We start from the raw sequence: 26,315 nt of genomic DNA, 5'->3' as shown, positions 1-26,315 counted from the left end.
TAATTTCATACAATTATGAATACAGTCACAACAACTAACTGGTGAAATGTTTTGCTGTAAGATTTCACAATACGACAGGATACGATATGATAGGATGTGATGCGATACAGTGCTATATGATATCCTTTATTGTCCTCATTGTAAATTCGTGTTGGACTCAGGAGCTGAAGTGTTGCTGCCTCACAATAATAATCCAGAAGAAATAAAAAGCATGAAAACACATACTACACCTTCAAACTAAATATTTGTTCAATAAAGTTTTATACATTACTTTTTCTTTTAAGTCTGGTTCAGCGCGTGTTCTGTGTGATTATCTTCCAATGAAATTGGAAATGTTTCAAATATAGAAAATATTGTATTAAATTCAGCCTGTTACATCAGACCTCTGTTTCATCTGATTCATTTAAATTTAAATTCAGGAATGAACTACCAAAACAAACACATTTTATACCGCCACCTTGTGGACAACTGATGTATTTCATATATTGATTTAATATTGTTATTATTAGTAGTAACAGCATTTATTTATTTATTTTAGCCAAAAACTTTCTTGTAGGCCTATGTTCTTTTCTGTGTTTTTTCCTAAAATTATATTTATATATATATATTCACATTTGAGAAGCTTGAACCAGATGGGTTTTTTAAAATATATTTTTCTTTATAAAAATTGGATATTTTTAAAGCAACATCTTAATTAAGTTTATATAATTATAATACATATATATATATATATACACACGTGTATGTATTACATGTGTTTATTGCATGTTATTAATTTGTTATTTAAATCAATGTAACACATTCACTGAGTATTTTACCACATTTTTATTGAAACTGCAGTCGTTACTGTGCTGTATAAATCAGGTGCAGCTGTGTCAGAACTAAATGTGTAAAGAAAAGAAAATACACGAAGAACTATTTGAATTAATTAAATAAAAATAGAAACAAGACACTACAGGTTTTATTATTGTATTATTACAAAGTAATATAACAATAATAATAATTATTATTATTATTAAAATTATAATAATAATGCAGGTGATATAAAAAATATTAGAATACAGTACAGCAGCACAATAATTTGCAGCTGAGCTACAGATGCACATTTACACTGATGCTGTTAAACTGTCAGTATTGATTCATGTGTTCATAAATAAACAATAAAATGAATTAAAGGAGGTTCCAGTTGGTGAGATGGCTCCATATTAATAATAATATTAATAATAATTCCGCTCTGTCTGTGTGAATATCTGCAGGATGCTGCAGGCAGACATGATGTGGAGTCAGAACACAGAGGTTATTGTTCCCCCTCCTCACATCACAGTGGAGCAGCCCGCTGGAGCAACAGGAAAACAGCTTCCTCCTCCTCCTCCTCCTCCGAGGATCACAGCAGCCCCCTGCCCGGCTTTAAAAGCAGGCTGCAACCTCATCACATAACACCCCTCCTCCTCCTCCTCCTCCTCCTCTTCCTCCGCCGCCCTCCACCCTTCCTCCTCCCCTCCGTCCTCCTCCTCGGCTCTTGCAGGAGAGCAGAGGAGCGTCACCGTCGGGCTCCAGGACGCGTCCAGGCGGATCTCCTCCGGATTAATTCTGCGCTGTTTGGAGGTGAGAGCTTTCTGCTTTTCTCTAACATCACATTAAAGAACAGAAACAGGAGCAGATCCCGGGTTTGTACCGCGTCTAATCCGGAATATCCAGCCTGTGTTTTAATCAGGTTGCTGCAGACGCACTTGTCTCTTCTCCCCCTCCCTCTTTCCCTCCTCCTCCTCCTCCTCCTCTTCATCATCAGCGTTATTCTGAAGGCCACATGAGCATCCTGTCCTAACGTCGAGGCATCATCTCACACTCAGATGATGATGTTTGGTAGAATCTGAATTTAAACGGCAGGTTATTAATATGACGTGTTTCCAGGTGCTGGTGTTTGTCCCAGGCCTCAGAGTCTCACAGCTCCTGCTCCTGACTGAATTATGGTTTGATTCTGATCAGTATAAAGATCAATAACTGATATAAGTCTCAATATCGTGTCCATTAGGCTGCAAATAATTGTAATTGCTTTCTTGATTGATTGATTAATTCATTGAGCTATAAAATGTCAGAAAACAGTGAAAAATGCTCATTAGCGTTAATGAAGTTTTATTTCTGACCATCTTCTCATAATATGAAGAAAAGCAGCAAACCTGAGACATTTAAGAAGGTGCAGTCATTAATCAATTGATTAATGTCCATAGATTTATATTTAAATGTCTTATTTTGTCCAAAGTTCAAATATATTGAGTTTACAGTCAATAAACACGAAGAATCTAATCTAATCTAATAACCTGGAACAAGTGAAATTTTAACAGTCTTGCTCAAGTAAATTAAATTAAATTAAATGTATTTTGGTTTTGGATTGTTGGTCTGAAAAACAGGACAGGATTAGTAATAGTAGTAGATTTATTGATAATGAAAATAATCTTTAGTCTTAACATCTACTAGCTAATGTCCCAATACTCTACACTACTATATCTGCCTACCTATTTATCTGCCCGTCCTACCATCTCCCTAGCAACACTACTCTACTTATCTACCTATGTACCCTACCCTGTTCTACCTACCTAGCTACCTACCTTTCATCCTTACCCTATTCTCCCCACCTATCTACCTTATCTACCTATGTACCCTACCCTGTTCTACCTACCTAGCTACCTACCTTTCATCCTTACCCTATTCTCCCCACCTATCTACCTTATCTACCTATGTACCCTACCCTGTTCTACCTACCTAGCTACCTACCTTTCACCCTTACCCTATTCTCCCCACCTATCTACCTTATCTACCTATGTACCCTACCCTGTTCTACCTACCTAGCTACCTACCTTTCACCCTTACCCTATTCTCCCCACCTATCTACCTTTTCTACCTATGTACCCTACCCTGTTCTACCTACCTACCTACTCTATCTACTGAGCAACACTACCCTACCTACCTATGCTATGTTACCCTACTTACCTACCAACCTATCAACCCTGCCCTATCTACCTAGCAACACTACTCTACCTACCTAACTATTCTACCCACCCTACCTCCCTACCTACCCACCCACCCACCCATCTACCTAGCAACACTACTCTACCTACCTATGTGCCCTACTCTGTTCTACCTACCTACCCTACCCTACTCTCCCTGCCTACCTACCCTATCTAGCTAGCTACACTATTCTCCCTACCTACATCACCCTACGTACCTGCTCTACCCTACCTATTTACACACTGCCCTACCTACCCTACTTACCGACCTACCTATCTACCTACCTACCTACCCTACCTATGCTACGCTATCTGCTTACCTATCAACCCTACCCTATTCTACCCTCTATCTATCTACACTATGCTACCCTACCTCCCTATCTATCTATCTATCTATCTGCAGTGTTGTGGGGAAAATGATCCCTCCTGTATGATTTTGTACATATACCTGATCACGTGTGTTTGAATGACGTGGATGTGGTTGGACTAATGGTCCACACTCTGACTGAGCTCAGCTCCATTGATGAGTCTGTGGCAGTTAAAAGCTCTTAGTGATAAGAAGACTATCGGACACACAAAGCACTCAGCCTGCTGCCGGTCAGCTGGATGGATCAGTCCGTCCTCAGAGACTCAGACACAGTAACTGAGTACATTCACTCAAGTACTCTACAAATTGTTTTCTATTTTTCTTTTTTATACCAATTTATACTTGTACTCTTCATGTCAGAGAGAAATATTGCACTTTTTTCACTTATAGGTACAGTTTCTGTTTAATTCACAGATTAATTTTACATAAAACATATAAGTAAACCGCAGTACTCAGATCCCTTACTACGAAGTACAAATACCACAGTCCAAAAATACTGCATGAATATGTTACAATTGTACGTTTCATACACATCACAACATTTCTTAAGTGACGTAGTATACAAGCTAACTTTGCCAACAACGCCTGCCAAATGGCGGACCACTGTTTGAGACCAGCAAACAACAACACTGTGTGTCCTGCAGCTTTTTACGCATGAAAAATGGTTTTACTTCACTGATATCACTCTGTTTCCTTACGGCATTGTTCCCCCAAATCTGGGTATTTTAAGGCAAATTATGATCTTTTCCGAACCATAACCAGGTGTTTTTTGCGCCTGAACCTAACCATACGTTAACCATTGTGCTGTTGAATCTTTAAGTTTTAACATGTCCACTACATAAAAATGTACAAACGTAATTATCCGTGCAGAAACGTACGATCCCAGCTGGCACCAGACGTCAATATGACCTCAGAAAGACGCTGCACTAAATTTTGGTTGAAATGAAAATCGTGTTGATATTTTAAACGGCTTATGGCGTTAGCATTTCACAATGTGGATGTTAAAACGATGATGTTTTGCAGACGTTGAGTTTTATTTACCCTAAGACTAAATTATGTTATTCTACGTCAAACTGATGTTGGCATGAGACATTGTCCTGACATTGAATTTTGGTCACCCAACGTCACGAACTAAATTGATTTTCATTTCATTTATTTGACTCATGACCATATCACATGGTACGGAGTACAAACATTACATACAATAACAAAACAATGACACATGTCATGGCTAAAGCACAACCAATGTTAGGCTACTTTAACAAAGGAAGGACGTTCTTCTAAAAAGCACACAGTTTACAAATGACTTTTGGCTTATTTGATTGTAATAACAAATTTATTTTAAACATAGATGGACCTTTTAAATAAATACCGACCCAATATGAATATCTAACAACATTGGAGACCAGCTAAGATGCCAACATTTACTTTGTGACTGGGATGCAGCCCGGCAAAATGTAGTTTAAGCACCAAAAGTAAAAGTACATGTTCTGCAGAATGGCTCTTTTTAAAGTGTTATATCATTATAGAATATTACATAGTTCAGTTTTTATCACTGCTGAAAATATATACATTTTAGCCAGTTAGCTTGTAGCAGAGATGCTAATTTTGTTGTTCATTTTTCAGACTAACCTGGCAACTTTTTTTCTGACAAACACCTCGCAACAAATTTAGCAACTTTAATTTATTTGGAAAATTTTAACAACTATTGAAAAGAGACTCAAACACTAAAATGCAGATGTTTATTCCTGTGCACTGCTTAAAACAGAATGACTGTTTATTTTAGGGCTGTCAAAGTTAACGCATTAATAATGAGTTAACACTAATTCTTTTAACACTACTAATTTTTTTGATGCACGATTAATGCACATACTTTCTGTAATTAAGAACTGAGAACTGAGCTACCACCACAGTACATCGAGCTTTACATGTGTAAACTTGGACACTACATTGTGTTAGTATTACAAAGTAATGTTACATTCAGGTCAATATGTCCATCTGTTGTTGCAGATGGCATGAAGTACCTTTGAGGTCATTCTGGAGAATATTCTGGACAGTATGTGTCATTGTTTTGAATTGTTGCAATAAAAATAAACATACATTTGCATAAAGTGAGCACATTTGTCTACTACCATGTTGATAAGAGTATTAAAACTTTAAAAATATCCCTTTAAGATACATTCAGAACATTCAAATATAAAATAATTGCGATTAAGTATTTAATTTGATTGACAATCACAGTTTATTTACAATAACTTGCGGGTAGAAAACCCTCGCATCACATACATAAAATCAAACAGTGCTCAGCAAAACACTGCCTCAATTTGTTTCTCCTAAAAAAGGTGGAAAAAAATAAAAATCAGTTTAAGTGTTTGCTGTATTTATAACAATTTCACTGCTTTACCTCACCATCAGGCAGCCTTTTCTTACAGGGAATTGAAGACGTGATATCAGAGCCACCAGACTCCACTGACAAAAACAGTAATTTTACTTAGCAGAACACTGGAGTTGCTGAACGACCACTGCTTCAATAGATTAGTTTGTAAGCTGATGTGGAGCAAATCTTTAAATAAAGCATACACTTACAGTGATATCGATTTTTTTAAACTGGTCCCTGCAGCCCTGTTCACAGCAGTGGGCTACACTGTTTAGCTTGATTTAGACATTAGCAAAGCAACATAAAAAAAAATCGCAGCAGAAACGTCAGATAGCTCAGACCACTGTGTTTAACTACAAATGTTACAGATAGAACTGAAAATAACAACAGAAATCCAAAAGTTGCAGTTCTACATATCTCCGCAATTTTAAACCAATTTCCAGTTATCTACCTGAAAGTGATTGCTGTTGTTAGCGTGATGTCACGGTTTAACTGTTTTTACAAGGTAAAAAGGAAATAAATTAAAAAAAAATCTAAACACCTTTGAGCTTGATAGCTGTAATGGTTCAATAATTCTACGCCTCATTAGTTTGACACCTTGTTGTTTTTGTTATTATTGTGTTAGCTAGCTAGCTAGCAGTACGTCACATAACAAGAACAATATGAATAAAACAAACCTATGATGTGTTTGAAAAGAAAAATATGTGATCATACAATGTTAGTGATCTAAAGAATTTCAAATCACATTTTCCCCTGAGGGAGATGGCTCGTTAATTTGAGTAACGTCATTGTGTGTTCGACGTAATGACGCGGTTTCATGGAAGATATTTTAGATGTCTCTGTCCAGATGACAACATCCATCTGTTCTGCTTCTCCGTCAGCACAGATCGAGTTCACTTGAGGACAGACAGCAGAGAAATCATCTCTCACTGATCTGGTGTCAGTTTTGTTTTTGACCTAACGACATTTGATGGTTACACATGGACGGGAGCGGGAGGGAAGGTGACGCTCCCCTGGCTGTGTTGTGTAGATTCTCTGGAGGGAGGAGTGTAACCACAGCAATAACTGTTGAGGACCGGCTGGGCGTTGGCCTGGCTGGGTGAGCTGATAAACAGCCAGGGAGGAGAGGGGAGGGGAGGAAGAGGAAGACGAAGGGTGGGATGGAGATGGAGGAGGAAGAAGAGGGAGACAGATGAAAGAGAAGACACAACAAGAGGAGGGGGTTCACAGGAAGTTGTGTGGAGGATATCCTCCCCCTGCAGGGATGTTAGCAGAGAGGCTCTCATGCTGTTTAGGTACAAGGTGTCTTTCCTGTGAGCAGGACTACAGCTGCCTCCTCCTCCTCCTCCTCCTCGTCCTCCTCCTCGTGCGTCCATCCCCTGAGGAGGCTCTGATAACAGCCATGCCTAAATCTGATTCACAGTGTTGTTTTACACTCAGTCTCCTTGTCCCCATCAGTCCGGCCTAACCTCGGGGGACGTGGTGCGTTTGAAAGGTTTGAAACAGGATCGTTTGTTCTGAAAGCTGCTCAAAAGGACGAAAGACGATCTATTAGCTCTCTGAACAACCCAACTGTGATTTCAGTCACAGAGAATTAACACAATCAGTCACTTCACTGGAGAAATGTCTCTGAATATGATGTTAGTAAGTGAATTTTTTCACTAATATTGATTAACTCACTTCAGCTTTGTTGCAGTATCACAGGACTAATTATTGGACTAGTCTGACTTCATAACTATGTTTAACTTTTGGCCCACATTTTTTCAACTTTTTATCCTATAATAAAATCCTTTTTGCACACCTTACTGCAATTTATTCACTTGTGTGCATGTGCTTCAAATGAACTCTGATGTTTGTTAGTACTTGTGTTTGTTTTTGCAGTATTCTCTGTGTAATTTGTGCACTGCTGCTGTGACCTTTCAATACAGTCTTTAGGTTAAGGAAAATTAAAATTACATAGTTGAGGTTTAGGAAAGTTATGTATGATAGGTTAAAGAAAGCAAAATAACGTAGTTTGCGTAGAAGTTGCGTAGTTTAAGTTAAGGATACTAAAGATACGTAGGATAGGTTAAGGAAACTGAAGTTATTTAATTTAGGTTTAGAAAAGTAAAGTTACGAAGGTTAGGTTTAGGAAAACGAAAGTAACATATTTAAGGTTTATGAAAGTAAAGTTACGTGGGATAAGTTAATCAAACTAGAGTTACTTAATTTAGGTTTAGGAAACTGAAGTAATGTAGTTAAAGTTTAACAAAGTAGAGTTATGTTGGTTAGAGTTGGGAAAGTAAAGTTACCTAGTTTAGTTTCAGGATGGTAAAGTAATGAAGTTTAGATTTAGAAAGGTAAAGCAACGTAGATTAGGTTTAGGAAAGTAAAATTAGGTAGTTCAGTTAATGGAAAGTAAAGTTACGTAGTTTAGGTTTATGAGAAAAAACATGGTTGGGTGTTGTCCTGACATGTACTTAACATAAGGTGACGAAGCTACGACATCCTTTAAAATAACTCTTCACTTGGATTCAAACGGGATGTGAACACCAGCGTCCTGGGGGAAAGTCCTGTGTTTGTTTGACCCTTGCACCACCCCAACCTCCACCCTTATGTGGACTTCCAATTTAAATAATACTTCCTTCTTTACTCCTGTCAGTGCATTGTCTGCATGATCACAGCCTTCCTGATTACGTGGGTTATATTTTTAATTCTGGTGCATTACTGTTTGTAGGTATACATACGAACAACGCTAACATGCTGATGTTTAACAGTTTGTTTAGCATCTTAGTTTAGCACTTAGCATGCTAACATTGGTTTTGGAGTTAACAGTGACATGCAAATTTGCACCACTGACCAGCATTATGGTACACTGTGGACTCATTGTTACGTTAGCAACAAGGCTAACATTGCTAACTGCTTGAAATGTCTTAAGCTGCTGCTGAATGTAGTCCCCAACAAGTGCACTTTTTTATTTTGTATTTTTGAAACTTAAGTGACCAGCTGTTTTGCTTCATTACAAATCTTTAAAAAAAAATTAAACACTATATTTGTGAGGTGGCCTCACCCTTTAAAATGTTTGCTGTAAGAGAACATCGTGCAGCAGAAATGAAATTTCATTACTTTGCTTTTTCCTCAGACTCGAGATGAGTCATTCCCCAACTCATTCATAATGTCAGCCTGTGATGAGAAGCTGTATACGGTAATGGCTAATGCATTTGCTGATTGACTCTCTCTTGTTTCTGTTCCAGCTGGTTAAAACCAAACAGGAGGAAGGTTTCTCTCCAGCCATGCAGAAGGTAATTCATCATCCTGTCAGAGACTCATAAATGACAGTTTGAAAACACAAAGTATGCACATTCAAAACACTCTGCAACAGTATTAAGTATTTAAAAAGTAAGTATTTTTAACTCTCAGGATGAGACGTAACAGCACCATACATTTAATAGAAAACACAATATCACCATACAACTTACAGTATAGCTTATATCTTACTAACATGCTTAACTGCTTTCAAAAACATATTCATAAAAAATATTTTCCAGTATTTTTGAACTCCCGGTCACTCAAAATGAGAAGTAGGTCACTGTAAACAAAGTATCATGGTATACAGCAAGCTAATCTTTATAGCACGTTAGCCTACTAACATTAGTATAATCTACTTTAAAAACATATAAGTAGAGTAAAAACTATATTCTGGTATTTTTAACGTCGTCCACTTAAAATGAGAGGTTAACATAACCATAACTTTAATAACAAAGACATTATCACCGTATATATCAAGCTAATCTTTACGGCATGTTAGCTTACTAACATTTGTTAGTATCACCTACTTTGTTACATATTCATAAAATTAAAAAATAAAATAGATTAGTTTTTTTTTTTTTAATTCAGTATTTTTGTAACTCCTTACTGCTCAGAATGAGACGTAACAGCACCATAACTTAAATGTAAAACACAATATCACCGTATACGGCAAGCTAATCTTTACAGCACGTTAGCTTACTAACAATTTAGTTTCATCCACTTCATCTAAATATGTTTGCAACAGACAGTTTGGGTCTAATTTTACTGTTAACCTTTGTTTTCTCTTCCACATAAGTTTGTCTGAGTTCTGTTAGTGATATTCCCAGATTTAGCTGAGCACTCTGTTTTTAATACTGTCAAAAAAAAAGGAGTGAATTCACCTCCTGAATGTTTCTGATGGTGTTGCAGGTGGAGGGACGGGTAACCCCAGTCAACCTGCCTCCTTCCAGGGGTTCAAGCACCCCGGGGTCTCCCGCCACTGGCATCACGGTAAACACACACTTTTAGCAGCTCAAAGACACCTGTGTTCTCAATGTGTGCAGCACTAACCTGTCACCTGTGTGTGGTGCGTTCAGGCCCGAGTGAACGACCAGGTGGTGGGCTACAGAGACCTGGCAGCTCTGCCGAAAGATAAAGCCATCCTGCAGGTTGAGAGACCGGACCTGATGACCTACAAACCACACCTGAGCTTCTCCCCACTCGACCCTCCACGCAGAGAAGTACACAAACACACACGCTACATGGATTGTATACCGTAAAACTTGTATTAGTAGCCCAGGCTATTGTTTGCTTAAATCACTGAACTCAGCAGGCCTGTATTTGGGACAGGCCTTTAATTCCTTTTACACCAAACTGTTACTCAGCAAAGATCAGGAAATACCATCCAATTGTTTATTTGAACCAGTATGAATATTACTTGTATAAAAATAAGGCTTCGAATACCGTTTCAATTATGTGTTATGTTATGACACTCGTCTCAGACACAATAAAGTTTTATTCTGGTAAAACAATATTCATAAACTATTCATTTTTACAAAAAACACGTTTGATTCTTTTGATCGGTGGAGCCTTAAAGACTAAAGGAATATAAGTTGTTGGGTAATCAGAGGAAGGGAGTCACCACTTGTGTTTTGTCACGCTGGTAAAACTCAGTGAATTATGGTCTACTCTGGTGCTCATGGTTTCAGTAAAATGAACTGAACCAAGCTAACGATGTGTAGCATCTCCATATTGACAAAACTTTATTTACATTTATATTTATATATGCAATCTATGTTAGCTGCAATCTGGAAATCCATCGGTAAAAAAAAAACAAAAAAAAAAAAAAAATTTTTTTCTTCTTCCTTTATCTCTGGAGGCACAGCCCGGAGTTTTTCGGAAGTGCAGGGGCCTCGGCCTCGATTGCTCACGCCCTTCACTTCCAGCGGTGCCCCCAGGGAATCGCCGTGTTGTTTACAAATACTTTAAGTAGAAAACCATTTAGCTATCACATTCTTCACGTCACTATATCACCGTGTAGACTAATCTGATGTTTGTTAAGTCTATAAACACAATGACTGAACAAACGTTACTATTTCTGTGTGCACGTTTTGTAAATAATAACAATAATAACATCGTAGATTAGCTGGGCAAACTGTTAGCTGTTATTGTTAGCCCTTAAGCGGTGTCTGTAATAACCATAGACTGTATAAAAATAAGGTAATAACTCCAGCGGATATCTTAGTTACAACATGATTGAGCTAGCAAAGCAGTTTTGTGTTGCTATGTGTGGTATTTATTCAGTTTTGGGAAATCACGATGTCTAGAAAGCATCAGTGGCTGCAGCTGACAGGGACAGTTAGCAAAGCTAACATCATGACGTCATCTGTTAAAAGCCTCCCATTGTCGGATACGACATGAAACTACTCCAGTTAGCTCAATCATGTTGTAACTCAGACATCCGCTGGAAAAAATATTTTTTTTCACGTTGACGAGACGGCGTTTTGGGTGGAGCGGTCGCTATGAACGCGGAGCTTGCTGTTTCTGTAGGTACACATTTCCTGGGGACACCTGCACGTCTCCGCCACGCCCCCTCCATTGTGATTGGCTAAAGCACAGCATCATTCAAACTCAAAGCCCCGCCCTCCCCCTCTCTAGTCGTCTTTCACACAGAGCTGCCGACAGATTCTACAGTGTAGATTGCAGAATCTGTCTTGAGAAATTATGTTAGCTGAGGTGGGTAGTCAACAACCTGCTTTTATACATCCAAAGAAGAAAAGAAAAAGGAACTGCTTTGCAACCAGACCAGGCCTTTAATTGAGACAGGCCTTTAATTGAGACAGGCCTTTATTTGTCAAAATGTGGAGCCACACCGGGCTAGTGAAAGGGACTGGGCGTTTAACTGGGACCAGGCTTTTAATTCAAGTTTTACAGTAGTAGTGCAACACAATGGCACACAGTAACTAGAACTGAAAAATTGACTGGAATTTACCTGCTCCTCCACCTCTGACACCATCAGACACTTTTAGTGGGTGATGTGACTCCAGTTTATCACATCTCTTGTTTTAGTTTCGTATCTTTTTTGGTAATAATATTATGCCAGATCTGGGAACACAATGACATCACAAAAACAAACACTAAAAAGTTAAGCACAAACAAACGCTGAGGTTATCTGATGTTTTGGAGATGGTGTGATCTTCACATAGAATTTAAACAGGAGTTTGATTCCAAAAGAATGTATTGGTATGAAACCAAAACAGACGGGCTGTTTGTAACATCAAGTTCAGCAGCACCAGAAGGTTCCTGGAAGGTGTGAAGTCTGACAGCCAGTGAAACAGTTTGGTGGACCAGTATGAATAATGAATGAATAATGAACTGTAGGGAGAAGTGCTTACGAAGTACTAATTAAACCATTAATTCATGTTTAAACTGATTTTCTTAAAGTAATATGAGCCAGACTTTATTGTAATTTAGGTGCCTTCTTGAAAAAGTTCTACTTTTGTTGAAGTAATTTAACTTAAAGGTTTACTGTACAGAAATTTGTAGTTACTGTACGTAAACAGGTTCAAAAATGAAAACCAACCTCAAGTTCATTCTTGTTTGATGTATTTGCATTTTTTCCACAGTTGAGTATTTTACTGCCTTTTTTATTTCGTAGAGCAAAGCGTGAAAGTCTCTTAAGCTTGTGTCAACCACAGACCTTATTTCAGACATCCAACAAAAACCAACTGACTTTGAGACGAGGGAACAGGAAGGGCAAAAATGCTAATTTGTGGGTTTAAGGACTCATTTCTGCACCACTCTGTTCCATTGGTTAAAGTGACAAAACTGCCTGGTTAGGTTTAGGCGGCAAAATTACCTGGTTACATTTTGCCGACTCTTTGTCAGAAAAAGACGACTAGCCACTGCTAAACCTAAAACTAGAATTAGTGTTTTTTCTCTGGCTGTAATTAAAAAATAAAAAAAAAATAAAAACATTTTGTGGTTATTCAATTTATTCGAACTAACAATGGGGGAATGATAACCAAAAAAAGCCCTGGTTTGTGTATCTCACATTCTGTAATAATTCAGGTTACTGATTTCACCGTCACTGTCTTTAAAACAAAATTAACAGGTAGTTGTTGTTTTTTTAACTTTTGTTGTGACAAAATTTCCAGAATCCTCAACGACTCTTACAATCTGTATGAAAATATATTCTGTCGGCTGCACGATAAAACAATTAAGCAGTTTATCAAGTTCACCGGAGATGGCCTTCCAGTTCTCTGCCTTCCTGGGTAGTTTAAAGATTTTGAGTGTTAATGTCTTTATTGTGTTTCTGATCTGCAGCGGTCTCTGTCTCCTCCCGCCACGTCTCCAACCATGTCTCCTGAGGTAAGAGCTGCCACAGACTGCTTCACTTGTTTCACACACAAATCACTGCATGATTTTCTGGCAACAATTAAATCGTAGGCAACTGGACTTTGATTTTGTCTAGAAGACGTTTCGCCTCTTATCCAAGCGGCTTCATCAGTTCTCAACGCATCAGTCTGACTAGTCCTCACTAGTCTGACAAACAGTGGAGTAAGACTCAGGTTTTTAACCTCTGTGGAGGTGTACACCCACCACCCTCATAAGACAATAGTTCGTTAGTGGAGTTTCACTGGACCATTGTTTGGGTCAGGTGAGTCACACTAGTGAACGACGGTCGTTAGGAGTGGGTGGGGCCACTGGTGAGCAACAGTCGTTAGGCATGATGTGTGGTTACCAGTGAACGACTGTCGTTGAGTTTCTTTGAGCCACTTGAGGTTAGTTTCGGGCAGTCTTTGTTGTTCAATCTCTCAGGTACAGCAGCAAGGGCCGCATTGTAAATGGAGGATAGGTGGTGTCTCAGGCCACCTCCCCTGTTTAGAGACAGTTTCTCTATTTTAACGTAGATGGATTCTTTCACCCCTCTTTCGAACCATCTGTCCTCTCTGTCCAAGATTTTCACATTGCTGTCCTCAAAGGAGTGAGCCTTCTCCTTTAGATGTAAATAAACAGCAGAAACTGGACCTGAGGAGTTTGCCCTTCTGTGTTGAGCCATGCGTTTGTTTAATGGTTGTACACCTCCACAGAGGTTAAAAACCTGAGTCTTACTCCACTGTTTGTCAGACTAGTGAGGACTAGTCAGACTGATGCGCTGAGAACTGATGAAGCCACTTGGATAAGAGGCGAAACGTCTTCTAGACAAAATCAAAGTCCAGTTGCCTACGATTTAATTGTTGCCAGAATGGAATTGACCTGGATAAATGAGAATATCCACAGACCCACTGCATGATTTGTTTTACACCAGTACCTTAGTGTAGTTCAGAAATTTCAAAGTCCATCCCAGTTTCATTCTCACATCTCATGACCTTCACCTGCTGATGATGAAGGTCATGAGATGTGGACAAAAGCTCCAGAAACAACAAGCCAGTCGATTAAATGAATGTTTTGTTCAATTTGATTTTGTTATTCTACTGTGTAGCTGTAATAAAGCTGCTGAATGTGCTGCTAAATAACCAGAGACTGAATAAACAGTCTATTTTTAAAAGACACAGATTAGTGGTCAGTGGTTAGCAGTGTTTCAGTAAAAGAACCTTTGGTGACCCATGTCAGATCTTCCATGAGTCAGTGGCTGGTCACGACCCAGACTGATTCAAAAAGCAAATGTTTGACTGATGTCTTCATATTCTCGTCCAGTTCTTGAAATCAATTGCTGCTTTGTTTCATCACAGAGTTAAAAATGTGACATTTAAAGTCTCTACTCGCCTGCAGTCTCTGAGAACAGAAAGCGTCTCTGTTGAGCTCCAGTCCAGCATGGAGTTTAGCTGTTTGTTATGGTGGTGTAATGTTGTTGCTAATCGAGAAAGAAAAGGAGATCAGATTTTTAACTACATGATGGCAAAGCAAAGCAGCATTCTTTGTATAATTCTGCCAGTCGGCTTCAAACATTTAACAGTTTGCACCACTTCTCTTCCTCCTCTGTGTGTGTTTATTTTTCCAGGTGAAGGCTCGCAGGGCAGAAAGTGAGAGTGGTTCTCCTGGAGGATCGATGATGCAACTGCAGGCTGCACGCAAGATCAGCGCCAGCCAGCAGCATTTTCACAGACCAGGTAACACACACACACACACACACACACACACAAGATGGTTTATATCAATTAAGGCTGGGGACCGCAACTATAAAGCAACCGTCTGAACCCAAACATTGAATGATTTACGATGTGTGGACCTGATTTTTGTCTCCAAACCGGTTATGTCATTCTAATCCAGATTCACAAATACGAGGGAGACGTGGTTCATTTCAACCCAACGCTCTCGCATGAACTACAGTATACATTGATGTCCACTGATTTCCAAAACCACTTATAAGACCAACCCCAAAACATGGTCACAGTTTTAAATGCATCCTTAACATCATGAAACACAAGCAGTCGCAGTTACAGTTAAGCTACAAAACTACCTGGTTAGGATTAGGCAACAAAACCACCTTGTTAGGTTGAGGCAGCAAAACAACCCGGTCTGGTATAGGCAATAAAACTATCTGGTTCAGTTTAGGTGACAGAGCTCCCTGGTTCGCTTTTGGCAACAAAACTATGTGGTTAGCTTTAGGCAACAAAACAACCTGGTTAGGTTTAGGCAACAAAACTAACTGATTATGTTTAGGTGACAAAACTATCTGGTCAGGTTTAGATGGCAAAAATATCTTGCTAGGTTTAAGCGATAAAACTACCTGGTTAGGTTTAGGCGACAGAACTCCCTGGTTATCTTTACACAACATACTAACTGATTATCTTGAGGTGACAAAACTACTTGGACAGATCTACCTGATTAGGCTTAGTTAACAAAACTACCTGAACAAAAGTACCTAGTTAGCTTTTGGCAACTAAACTACCTGGATGGTTTAGGTGACATAATGTGGTTAGGTTTAGGACAAACATAGTTTGGCAATAAATAAGTACTTTGCTACTAACTTATAAACGTGCAGTGTGTCATGTGACATACATTACATGTGTCGCGAGCTTAGCATGCTACATATGCTAGCATAGGCTATGTTGTTATTAAAAGAAGTCAATGTTGTCTTCAGGACATGAACATTAGTCTCCTCGGTGGATGTCCTGTGTTTGTTTGATGGACCCACCCTGTGGGGACATTTGTACAACATTACATGCACTTTGTTACGTTTTATGCTACATCACGTCACTGTAATAATCATTATGGCCACTAGAGGGCACGACTTTAAAGTAAATGGAAATAAGGGTTGAAATCAAATCCTGTCACATAGAAAAAAGTTTAGGTTTCACAATCTGCCAATTTAGATATAAAAATAACCATTTATTTAATTGCCATTTCTGTTATCTATTCGTCATACATCATGCATGCAAATTGAAATAAAATTAATGTAGATTAAATGATTATATTTTAATATGTGCAGCCTTGGGCTTCCATACTTTGTAATCTTGACTCTGAGAAATGTGTTTTCAGATAATGGATCCAACATCTACAGGAAACCTCCCATCTACAAACAAGGTGAGCTCCTCGTCACGTGTCTCCGTGCTGCTCCTGTATTTCCTCTTCTTCATGTCGTCCCTCTGTCGTCTCTGCAGATGTTAACAAACATCTGGAAGGCGTCATTAAGTCAGCAAAGTTTCCAGCAGCTCAGCCTCCAGACCCAAACCAGCCGTCCAAGATTGAGACCGAGTACTGGCCCTGCCCCCCCTCACTGGCTGCCATGGGTACGTTTAAGCCCGGGTTAAACCTGTGTTGCCTGAAACTAAATCACATCTCTTAAACCTGAACTCCACCTGTGGTTAATTATTATAACCAGCAACTGTTTCCTGCCAACATCACCTAAAGCCACGAGAAGTCATCGAATCTGTTGTAAAAACAGAAGTTTTATTGCAGTATGAAAATGTTCCATGATAGAGTTTCATTTTGTGTTAGACTGAGAATCGTACGGAGTCCCTGAGGGGACATGATGGAGAAAAAAAACAGATGGGTGAAATAAATGAATAAATACTTCTGTGTTCTCCCACGAAACATTTTGCTCTGCAGCAGCTGATAACTGTGGTTCTACTGAAGCAGCCTGGTGTCGTTTAATACATGATACGTTAAAGGGTGACTCAGCAGTTTCAGAGTGATGACACCAGTGCTGAGACAGTGTGTAATAATCACCACGCCTGCTTATCAAGGCTCTGTCCTCCTTCACCCAGCCCTCTGCATGTCGCACTGCTGCAGGAGGTGCACGCAGACACTCTGAATATTTCTCAGGATCCAAAGTGCAGCTTTAAATCACGAAACACAGTCTGTTGTCGTACTGTCTCATTCTGACAAACAGGTCCATCTTTGCACACAGCCACACTTTAAACCCCAGGGAGCTCTGGTGGTTTGTATCTTGACCTAACTCTGAGGTTGAACTCTCGTAGAGATCGAGTGGAGGAGGAAGAAGAAGGAGCTGCAGGAGGAAGACGAGTTTGAAGACCTGACGAACGAGGCTGAGATGCTGCGGGAGCAAGAGCTGGAAAAGGTTTGTGGGTAAAGAGTCTGACTCACACACACACACACACACACACACACACAGTATGAACCGGGAGAGATGACCGATGGCTCCTGTGTCTGTGAATCCAGATCAAGTCCAACCTGGGTCGTCTGATCCTGAAGGAGGAGAAGGAGAAGGCCGTTCACTTTCGGAGGAAGACACAGTCGCTGCCCGACAGAACGCACCTGCACACCAGTGAGACTCTGCCGTCTGAGGCGTCTTCAGGTTTTAGTTTCTGGGTTCATGAACCGGAGCTCAACGTGTTTTCTTAATGTTTGTCGGCAGGTTTGTCAGCGAGTGCTTCAAAGTCCCCTTCACACTCAGGACCAGGTCTGACCCGAGTAAGTGCTCGTCTACAGAACCAATGAGATTCTGCACATTGAAAACATCATGAGTTAGAACAAAGAACGTACAGATGATCAGAGGTGTCAGAAGGCCTCATCCGGCCCTTTGGATGACTGTACCTAAGAGACGATCGTACCCATGATAACTGCATCATTCTGACAGACTTTCCTTTGGTGCTTGTTGTAATAGTTACTCACTGGTAGCACCGACGTTGTTCGCTCAGCGAGCAGTGTTGGGAAATATAGCTGGTCTGAAGAAATGTAACAGCCACCTCACTAAAGGTTGAGACTACAAAGCAGCACAGAAATGACAGCTACCAGCATGAGCCACCGCGTCCTCAACAGACGCATCATAAACACTTTGTGTTAATACAAGCTCACATTTGTGTTCTGGAGCAACAGTTTGATTTAAACGTCTAATATAACAAACTCTCATGATTATCATATCTGTTAGCAGTGTTAGCGAGTAGTGATGGGCAAAGCAGTTCTTTAGATGTTACTGAATCGCTAGAATCAGTTCATTAAAAAGATTCATTCAAAAGATTCGTTCACCGAATCGTTCAGTGCTTGGCGGGAGGAGCCCTGGCTGTGTACTGTGTAGTCCGACTCACTGAACTGATACACGGCTGAGCTGCACTGGTGAGTCTCATTACTGGCCAACCTAACGTTTTAAGTTTGTGAAAACAATGGGGAGGTGTGCGACTGTGTTCACGTGGCTTGACTCCTGGCTACATCAGCCGTTAGCTTGGAGAAAACGGTCCCTATGAAAGTGTGTCGCTGAGAAGAAATGATTTGAATCACTCAGGGATCTGAGTTACGTCGTTCACCGAGTGATTCGTTCACTGAGTGATTCGTTCACCGTGTGATTCGTTCACTGAGTGATTCGTTCATCGTGTGATTCGTTCACCGTGTGATTCGTTCACTGAGTGATTCGTTCACCGAGTGATTCGTTACGCGGTAGGCAGTCCCTCCCTGCACCCTGGCTGCTTCACGACTCACGAGTGATTCATCGTTCGCACGGACCGAATCGTCAGTTCCGCTCCCTGCCTGCACGCTCACTGCTGAGCTCAGCTGAACTGAGGAATGAACGAATCAGTTCCGGAAGTGATTCAGTTCAGTACGTTCACTCAACAGATTGGTTCTTTTGAACTATTCGTTCGTGAACGACACACCACTATTAGCGAGGTAGCTACCCTGCTACAGCTCGTCAGTACAGTCAGTAATATAGAAGAATGAACTGCGGTCAATCACTGTGATGTCCACGGTCACATGAGCTGACGCTACGACTGTAGTTCATCCACACACTGACATTAATATGTGTTACACTGAATAACACCTTCAAACAGCCCAGATCGAGCTGACGAGGGGAGCTAACGACTGACTTAGCATAGTTAGCAGAAGGATGTGTGACTACGTTCAGTTTTCAAAGTAAGGCGTTATAAAATACACACAACGTTATGGAAATATGACTGATTGGATTATAATCAGAAGAAGTATAAAATTAATTACTGCTGTCTCTCATAAATTAAAAAGTAAATGTTTTCATTCTTTGATTTTTGGGTTGCTGGAAATAAAAATGAAGAAGATAATTCCTGATGTTGAGGACATGACAGACAAGTGAAAGTCGCACATTTCTACCTTGAAAATCTGAAACTGGAAGTGCCATTACAAAGAAGGTTGCTCCTTAATGATTATCATGTGATGGTGGACGTTAGTTTCGCAGGTCCGGCTCACTTGTTATAAACTGGGCTGTGTGGCCCCTGAACTGAAATGAGTTGGACACCCCTGATCTAAAGTCTGTCCTGGTGGCGGCGTCACAGAGCTGACGGTAACGTTTTTGGTTCATGATGCTGATGTTTTGACGGGTTGGTTTTATGACTCGCTGTGACCTTTACACATCGACAGTAGTGAGCACGTCTTCAGCTCTGAACCGTCTGTGTCATTTGTCATGTGTCGAACATCAAACTGTGCTGTGTGTGTTCACAGATGCAGTCTGCAGAGTTCTCCACAGATAAAGGACAACAAGGTAAATGTCTCTCCGTTCTCTTCACACAGTTATAAATATATATAAATAAGCTACTCCAGAACACTAAATGACGCACCAGCAGGAAAGTAAAAGAAGTGAGATTGTTTTTAACTCAAACTGACCTGACACAGTATCTCTGCCCGCCGTCGCTCCTCGTGGCGACATGATCCCAGTGTGAACACGTCTGATCTACGACATGAGATCACACAGCGTCAGGATGTTGAAGAACTATGTGCACATTGATTCTGTTTGTTTGTTTGTTTGTTCGCACTGTGGTTGTTGTTTACTCCTCATGTTGTGGTTCTTCTTCTTCTCTAACTTCCTGTCGTCGTGTGTCTGCAGCTGCTCAGGTGAGTCTGTCGTCTCCACGCCGTCTGTGTGGCACACGCATGACATCAGCAGCTCTGTGTTGAACCTGCCGTCTGACTCCTCCTGCACCACCCTGTGTGTGTGTGTGTGTGTGTGTGTGTGTGTGTGTGTGTGTGTGTGCTACATCTTCACACCATCACCGTGCACTGATTTCTAACACTGCTGACTTTTGGCTTCAGTTCTGCGTCACTGTGACAATGTTTATGTTTATCAGACTGTACAGGAGTATCTGTCATACTGTGTGTGTGTGTGTGTGTGTGTGTGTGTGTGTGCAGAACGGAGACACTCGCAGGGAGAGGATGGACAGAGGAAACTCTCTGCCAAGTATCCTGGAGCAGAAGGTGAGAGCTGTTTTGACTCTGAGCTGACACATGACGGCAGATTAGTTTGTTTGTGTTTGTTTATTGTTTCTATTTGTGTGAGCAATATTTAATATCTGTTGTTAAACATCTCTTGTGACCATTTGTTTATTTATTTATTGACTCATAATAATAATAATAATAAGTATTATTATTATTATTAGTGTTTAGTTTAGTGTATATATATATATATATATATATATATATATATATATATGTTGTAGTTTTTATCTCCTGAGACATTTTATTTTGTTTTGATTTTTTTTTCTTCTGGAACTTTGATTTTCCTTTTTTTTTTCTCTCTTGTGTATTTGTTTATTTATTTATTCATGTATTAGTTGTTTTGTTTTTTTTTTTTAGATTTTCTTTTTAATTTTTCTTATGTAGTGTTTTTTTTTATCTCCTGGGACTTTTGTTTGTTTGTTTGTTTTCAGCTTCTTTTTTTTTTAATCTTTAGGTACTTTTATTTATTTATTTATTTTTAAATCTCCCGGGACTTAATGTGTTTTAATATTTATTTATTTATTAATTATTATTATTATTATATTATTTAGTTTTGACCTAATTTGTTTTTTAATGATGTATTTATTTATTTTAGATTTTTTTTTAATTTCCTGGGGCAATATTTATTTATTTATTAATTTTTTATCTCTTGTAATAATAGTAATTATTATAATAATTATTTCATTTTATTTGTTTTTTTAATCCCCTTCGACTCTGACAATATTTTTATTAATTTAAGTTTAAGTTTATTTACTTTATCAATCCCCCTGAGGAGAAATTCAATTCAATTCAATTTATTTTATTTATTTATTTTTTCTGTTATTTTTTTCTTGTAGTTTTTTTTTCCCTCCTGGGACTTTATTATTTTTTGTTTATTTGTTTGTTTGATTTCTTTATGTGTTTTGTTTGTAATCTCCTAGAACTTTGTTTTTCTATTTTTTTTAGTCTCCTTGAACATTTAAATATTTTTATTTTATTTGTTGTTTTCTATCTTCTGGGACTTTTTTGTGTGTTTGTTTCCATTTATTTTTAAAAATTTCCTCAATGAGCTTTTAGGGTTTTTTTCTACTGGGACTTTGTTTTTTTATTATTATTATTATTATTGTTTATCTGCTGGGCCTTTGTGTGTAGGCTTGTCTGAGGTTGATATATCGTCTCATGAGATGCTGATTGGTTTATATAATCAGAATTTTGTGTTTGTCTTTGATAAATGTGTCTGAATAATTCCATGAGGGATGAACTGTGTAAACAAACACAAAAACAAAAACATTCATTCAGATATATTTTTGGGTGTTGAATTAAAAAGTTTTTATTGTGTTGAAGCAAAACACAAATCTGTAAAATGTCAACATGAAGGAACATATTTGTAATTTTTACCTGTTAATTTTAGTGATATATGATACAGCCTGAGAGGTGACATGATGATGATGATGATGATGATGTCACAGTTCATGTTGTTTCCTGTCTGTTCAGATCTATCCCTATGAAGCTCTGATTGTGACCCACAGAGGGCGCTGTAAGCTGCCACCAGGAGTCGACCGCACTCGACTGGAGGTGTGTATCAGAGTGTGTGTATCAGAGTGTGTGTGCATGAATTATGACTCAGAAAATCCACAGTTTAAAATTATCTGTCAGATTATTGATACAAAATCTAATCAATAATAAATGATGTCATATTACAGATGAATCAGAGTCATTAAAATGAGCTCCATCAGCTGATCAACATCAAACTCATCAACACATTCATACATCAGTCGTCATAATAATACATATTACTCTGCATATGAGGACTTTGACTTTTGGTACTTGAAGTTTAATTTGACTTTAATGTGTTTGTGTTAAATGTTAAGTGCAGGAGTGTTTGTGCTCTGTGGTGTTTCTACTTTACTGAAGTACACGAGCTGAACACGTCGACAGCAGCACTCTTCTTTCATATTTTGAGCAGGAAAATAACTAAATTATGTCTTCACGTGATTTAAAACTCAAAGATTAAACTGGATAATACATGTATTTCTATTGAATCACAGCTGCAGTTTATTGTGACGCCTCACTCACAGAAAACTTGTGTCGAAGTGACAAATGGGAACAAGACGTTTTGAGAGAGAGTCCCGTCTCCACCAAACCCTTTCAGTCCAGTCCCTTTGGAACCAGCAGTAAGCCTTCAGACATGGTACCTAGACCCTCGGTGTGTTCAGACAGTCCTCTTAAATGTGGGCGGGGTTGTTGTCACTCACTGCTCCGTCCAGCACTCGCTGTATTTCCTCATCAGCGGTGACACAGATGGAAGTCTGCACCTGGTTTATCGTCCACAGAACGAGGCTGCACGCCCACATTTTCACAACAAAATAGAACAGGCTGCAGTGAGAGTCTCTCTCCATGGGATATTTAAAAATAGCAGCTTTGTGCATTTAGTCCTTCTCAGGCAAGCTCAGGGGTTTAGTGTTGCTGTAGCCCACAGGAAGTGAGGATTAGAATATATGACCTTCACATAATCCGCTCCAAATTCATCTATATTTTTAAAGTCATTACTAAAAGTGTGTGTCATATAAAAACTAAAGTGATGGTCAAAGTTGTCACAGTGAAATTTAAGGTGTGCTGATGGATTCACGTCATCAACTCATGCATTGAGTAACATTACAAGTTAACGTTCCACCTTAAAAGTTGCCGGCAGTCGGCCCAGTGAATGAAGTTATTTTTTTCTCTTTCATTTTATAGTTGTAGTTTACTGATGTATGAACAGAGGTTACATAAAACCAGTGACCTCACGATGCAGCGTGCTCTCTTAAACTGGACCAGTCTCAAATACTGTCGTTCCCATTGGTCACTTCGACACTAACACACTGTGTCCTTCAACACACGTTGGATAAATACGCTGTCATTCATTTCTTCTTCTCGTCTCAGAGGCATCTGTCTCCGGAGCAGTTTGAGGAGATTTTCGGGATGCCGATGGCCGAGTTCGACCGCCTCTCTCTGTGGAGACGAAATGAACTGAAGAAGAAAGCCTCACTTTTCTAACAGGAAGTGACCTCATTACTCTTCAAATACTTGATGAACCGCCTGCTTTGCGAGGAGGGGGAGGAGGAGCCCATCAAATATCAACAAACATCTAACTAACCAATCACGTCCCTGGATGTGTGTGTGAGGATCAGAGTGGACTGAAGGCTGGCCCTGATTAACCCTTTATTACTCTGACTAACTTTAACTGATGCACTGACACTCAGACATATTACCTGTGCTGCACTTATAATCACCACTGCTTGCAAACCATCATCATCATCATCATCATGTGTCCACTCATCATCATCATCATCATCATCATACAGTTTGTTTCAGAGCTGCAGCAGTCTGCGTCAGGACGTTAGTATCGAACTCTTCTGGTGTCATGAAGCTGGGTCTCTTTTAACCGCGGTAGATCACCGTGGTAACCATGGTGACGCAGGGCTAATTAACTCTGGAATAATGTCAGAAATCATTCCTACAGGATCCTGACAGGGACAAAAGTCACGAGTTTAAAACAAAGTGACGCTTTTTAACATATATCAGAACAATTACTGCCATGACGGGTCGGATCACGTCAGACTAAAAATGAATGATTATTAATTATAGTTTGTTAATTATGTTAAAGGAGAACTTCATGATTTTTCAATCTGGACCCTGTTTTTTTCATCTTTTGTGTCTGAGAAATTAGAGTCCAGGTTGAAAACTACAGAAGTTACCGTTTAAGTTTCTTTATTTGTTTAATGTTTAACTTTGACATTGAGCAGATTTCGGACATTATTAATGAATAACACTGATTTCCCACCAGGTGTCTGCAGCTAAAACTGAAATTTGACCCTGAAAGTTTCACCATCTTAGTTTAGAGTGTTGCTAACATGCTAGCATGCTAACATTAGCTAATTATCAGTGAACACAGCTGAGGCTGATCAATGTCATCAGTTCTGCAGGTATTTGGTCATAAACCAAAGTATTGGACATGTTAACATGTTGAATTGATGATGGCGCTAAATTAATGACGAACCACATTTCATCATCATCTATCCAATAATGAATAAATAAATAAAAAAATTAAAATGCCTTTATTTTGCACAGCACTGTAGATTAAAAAGACCAAACAACAACAAATATTTGAATTAAACTAAATTATTCAAAACAGCAGTCAAAATTCCATAAAATATTTTACATATATTTTATTAATTTTATAATTTTACTCTTCATTTTTGGTATTATTTCTATAATTATTTGTTTGTATTGATTTATTTAACCACCAAATTGAAATTAAATAAATTTTGGCAGTTTTATTTTTCTTTTTCTTCTTCACCTCTAGTTGTGATTTTGTTTTTTCAAAGATGAAAATTAATTTTTGCTGCAGCAGTGAGCCAGTTTTCTGATCAGGTGTCTTTGTTTTATCTTAATACTATGCTATTAATTTTATTATTATTTTAAAAGCATTTTTATTATTTAAATATGGTTTTAGAATAATAACATTATTACATTTTATTTTATTAATTATTTAAAATAAAAAATAAATATTTTATTTTATTGTTTTTATTTTAAAATATTTTATTTTTGGAACATTTTAATTTAGTATAAATAATAATTTTGTCTCTTCCATGAGACCAGTTGAGTTGTGGCTCAGTGAACTGGACCAGTTTAAACCAGCTCCATGACACCAGTTAACGACTTCCTGATTCAGTCGTCTGATGTTTCTGCTTTAACTTGAACGACAGTCGACTCGTGACGAGCTGCTGTCTCGTATTAACAGATTGTAATATCTATTTATTATGTGGAGCTTTTTTTTATTTATTTAAAGATTGTAATTTTTACTGTGACGTTTGATTTTAAAAATATTTTTGCTGTACAGTTGTTTTTTTTAAGGACTTTCTTCCTCGCTTTAACTCGCTGCCAACATTTCCCCACCACCACCTACCTTCATTTTAAAGGAGCAGTTCGTACTAATCAACATGGTAGCGTCTTTACTGGATTGTGTCTCGAGGTAGAAAAACGTCTCTGCCGCCGTCTTCACACTCTGTGTCCGTCCTTCATGCTTTCTTCTGGAAACGCCTCCACGCCATCCGGTCCTCATTGTTTCTGTTGTACAATGTAAAGAGTCAATAAATCTGAGAAAAACAGACGCTGTCTCGTCCTCTTCTTGTCTCCTTTAACCCGTCACACCCTGGTGTGATGTCTGTGACTGTTGCTGCTCTGTCCAGAGGCCGAAAATGGCTTTCAAATTTTTTTTAAGTTATCTCAAGTTCATGTGTTAATTATTTCATTATCTGGAGAAAACGAGATTTGTTGTGTTGAGATATCGCCTTCACGTGAATGAGACGGACGCAAGGTCACAGTCACCTTTGACCACCAATTTCTCATAAGTTCATCCTCAAGTCCAACTTGAAGTTTGTGCCAAATTTAAGGAAATTCCCTAAGGGTCTTCTTGAGATATTAAGTTCACAAGACTAGACAAACCAGGTCACAGTGACCTTGACCTTTGACCACCAAAATACTATCAGTTCATTGTTGAGTTGAGTGGATGTTTGTGCTGAAGTTCTTGAGATGTTGCGCTAAAGAGAATGTGATGGATGAGGTGATGGTGATCTTGACCTTTGACCACCGAAATACCATCAGTTCATTGTTGAGTCCAAACGGATATTTGTGCTTA

General features: G+C 38.8%; 1 protein-coding gene across 1 annotated transcript; it reads left to right on the top strand.

Moving 5' to 3' along the window:
• Positions 1-1,471: 1,471 nt before the first annotated feature.
• On the top strand, positions 1,472-25,774 carry dmtn (dematin actin binding protein). The gene is made up of 16 exons (XM_033647664.2): positions 1,472-1,605; positions 8,983-9,030; positions 9,947-10,027; positions 10,114-10,257; positions 13,343-13,387; positions 15,021-15,129; positions 16,502-16,546; positions 16,624-16,752; positions 17,443-17,543; positions 17,645-17,750; positions 17,841-17,896; positions 19,886-19,925; positions 20,268-20,275; positions 20,570-20,635; positions 22,130-22,210; positions 23,558-25,774. Exons 2-16 carry the CDS (start codon positions 9,022-9,024, stop codon positions 23,669-23,671), a joined length of 1,134 nt encoding a protein of 377 aa, XP_033503555.1. The 5' UTR covers positions 1,472-1,605; positions 8,983-9,021; the 3' UTR covers positions 23,672-25,774.
• Positions 25,775-26,315: the final 541 nt, after the last annotated feature.

This window comes from Epinephelus lanceolatus, chromosome 19 (genome assembly GCF_041903045.1).
Source record: "Epinephelus lanceolatus isolate andai-2023 chromosome 19, ASM4190304v1, whole genome shotgun sequence".
Classification (NCBI taxonomy): domain Eukaryota; kingdom Metazoa; phylum Chordata; class Actinopteri; order Perciformes; family Serranidae; genus Epinephelus; species Epinephelus lanceolatus.
This window is presented reverse-complemented; position numbering and strand designations above follow the sequence as displayed.

What these genes read in the sequence shown, in the direction of transcription:
- dmtn (XM_033647664.2), top strand. An exon ending in CTCCAACCATGTCTCCTGAG is followed by an intron (nt 13,388 to 15,020) that starts GTAAGAGCTGCC and finishes TTATTTTTCCAG; the next exon opens with GTGAAGGCTCGCAGGGCAGA. An exon ending in GGGAGCAAGAGCTGGAAAAG is followed by an intron (nt 17,544 to 17,644) that starts GTTTGTGGGTAA and finishes CTGTGAATCCAG; the next exon opens with ATCAAGTCCAACCTGGGTCG.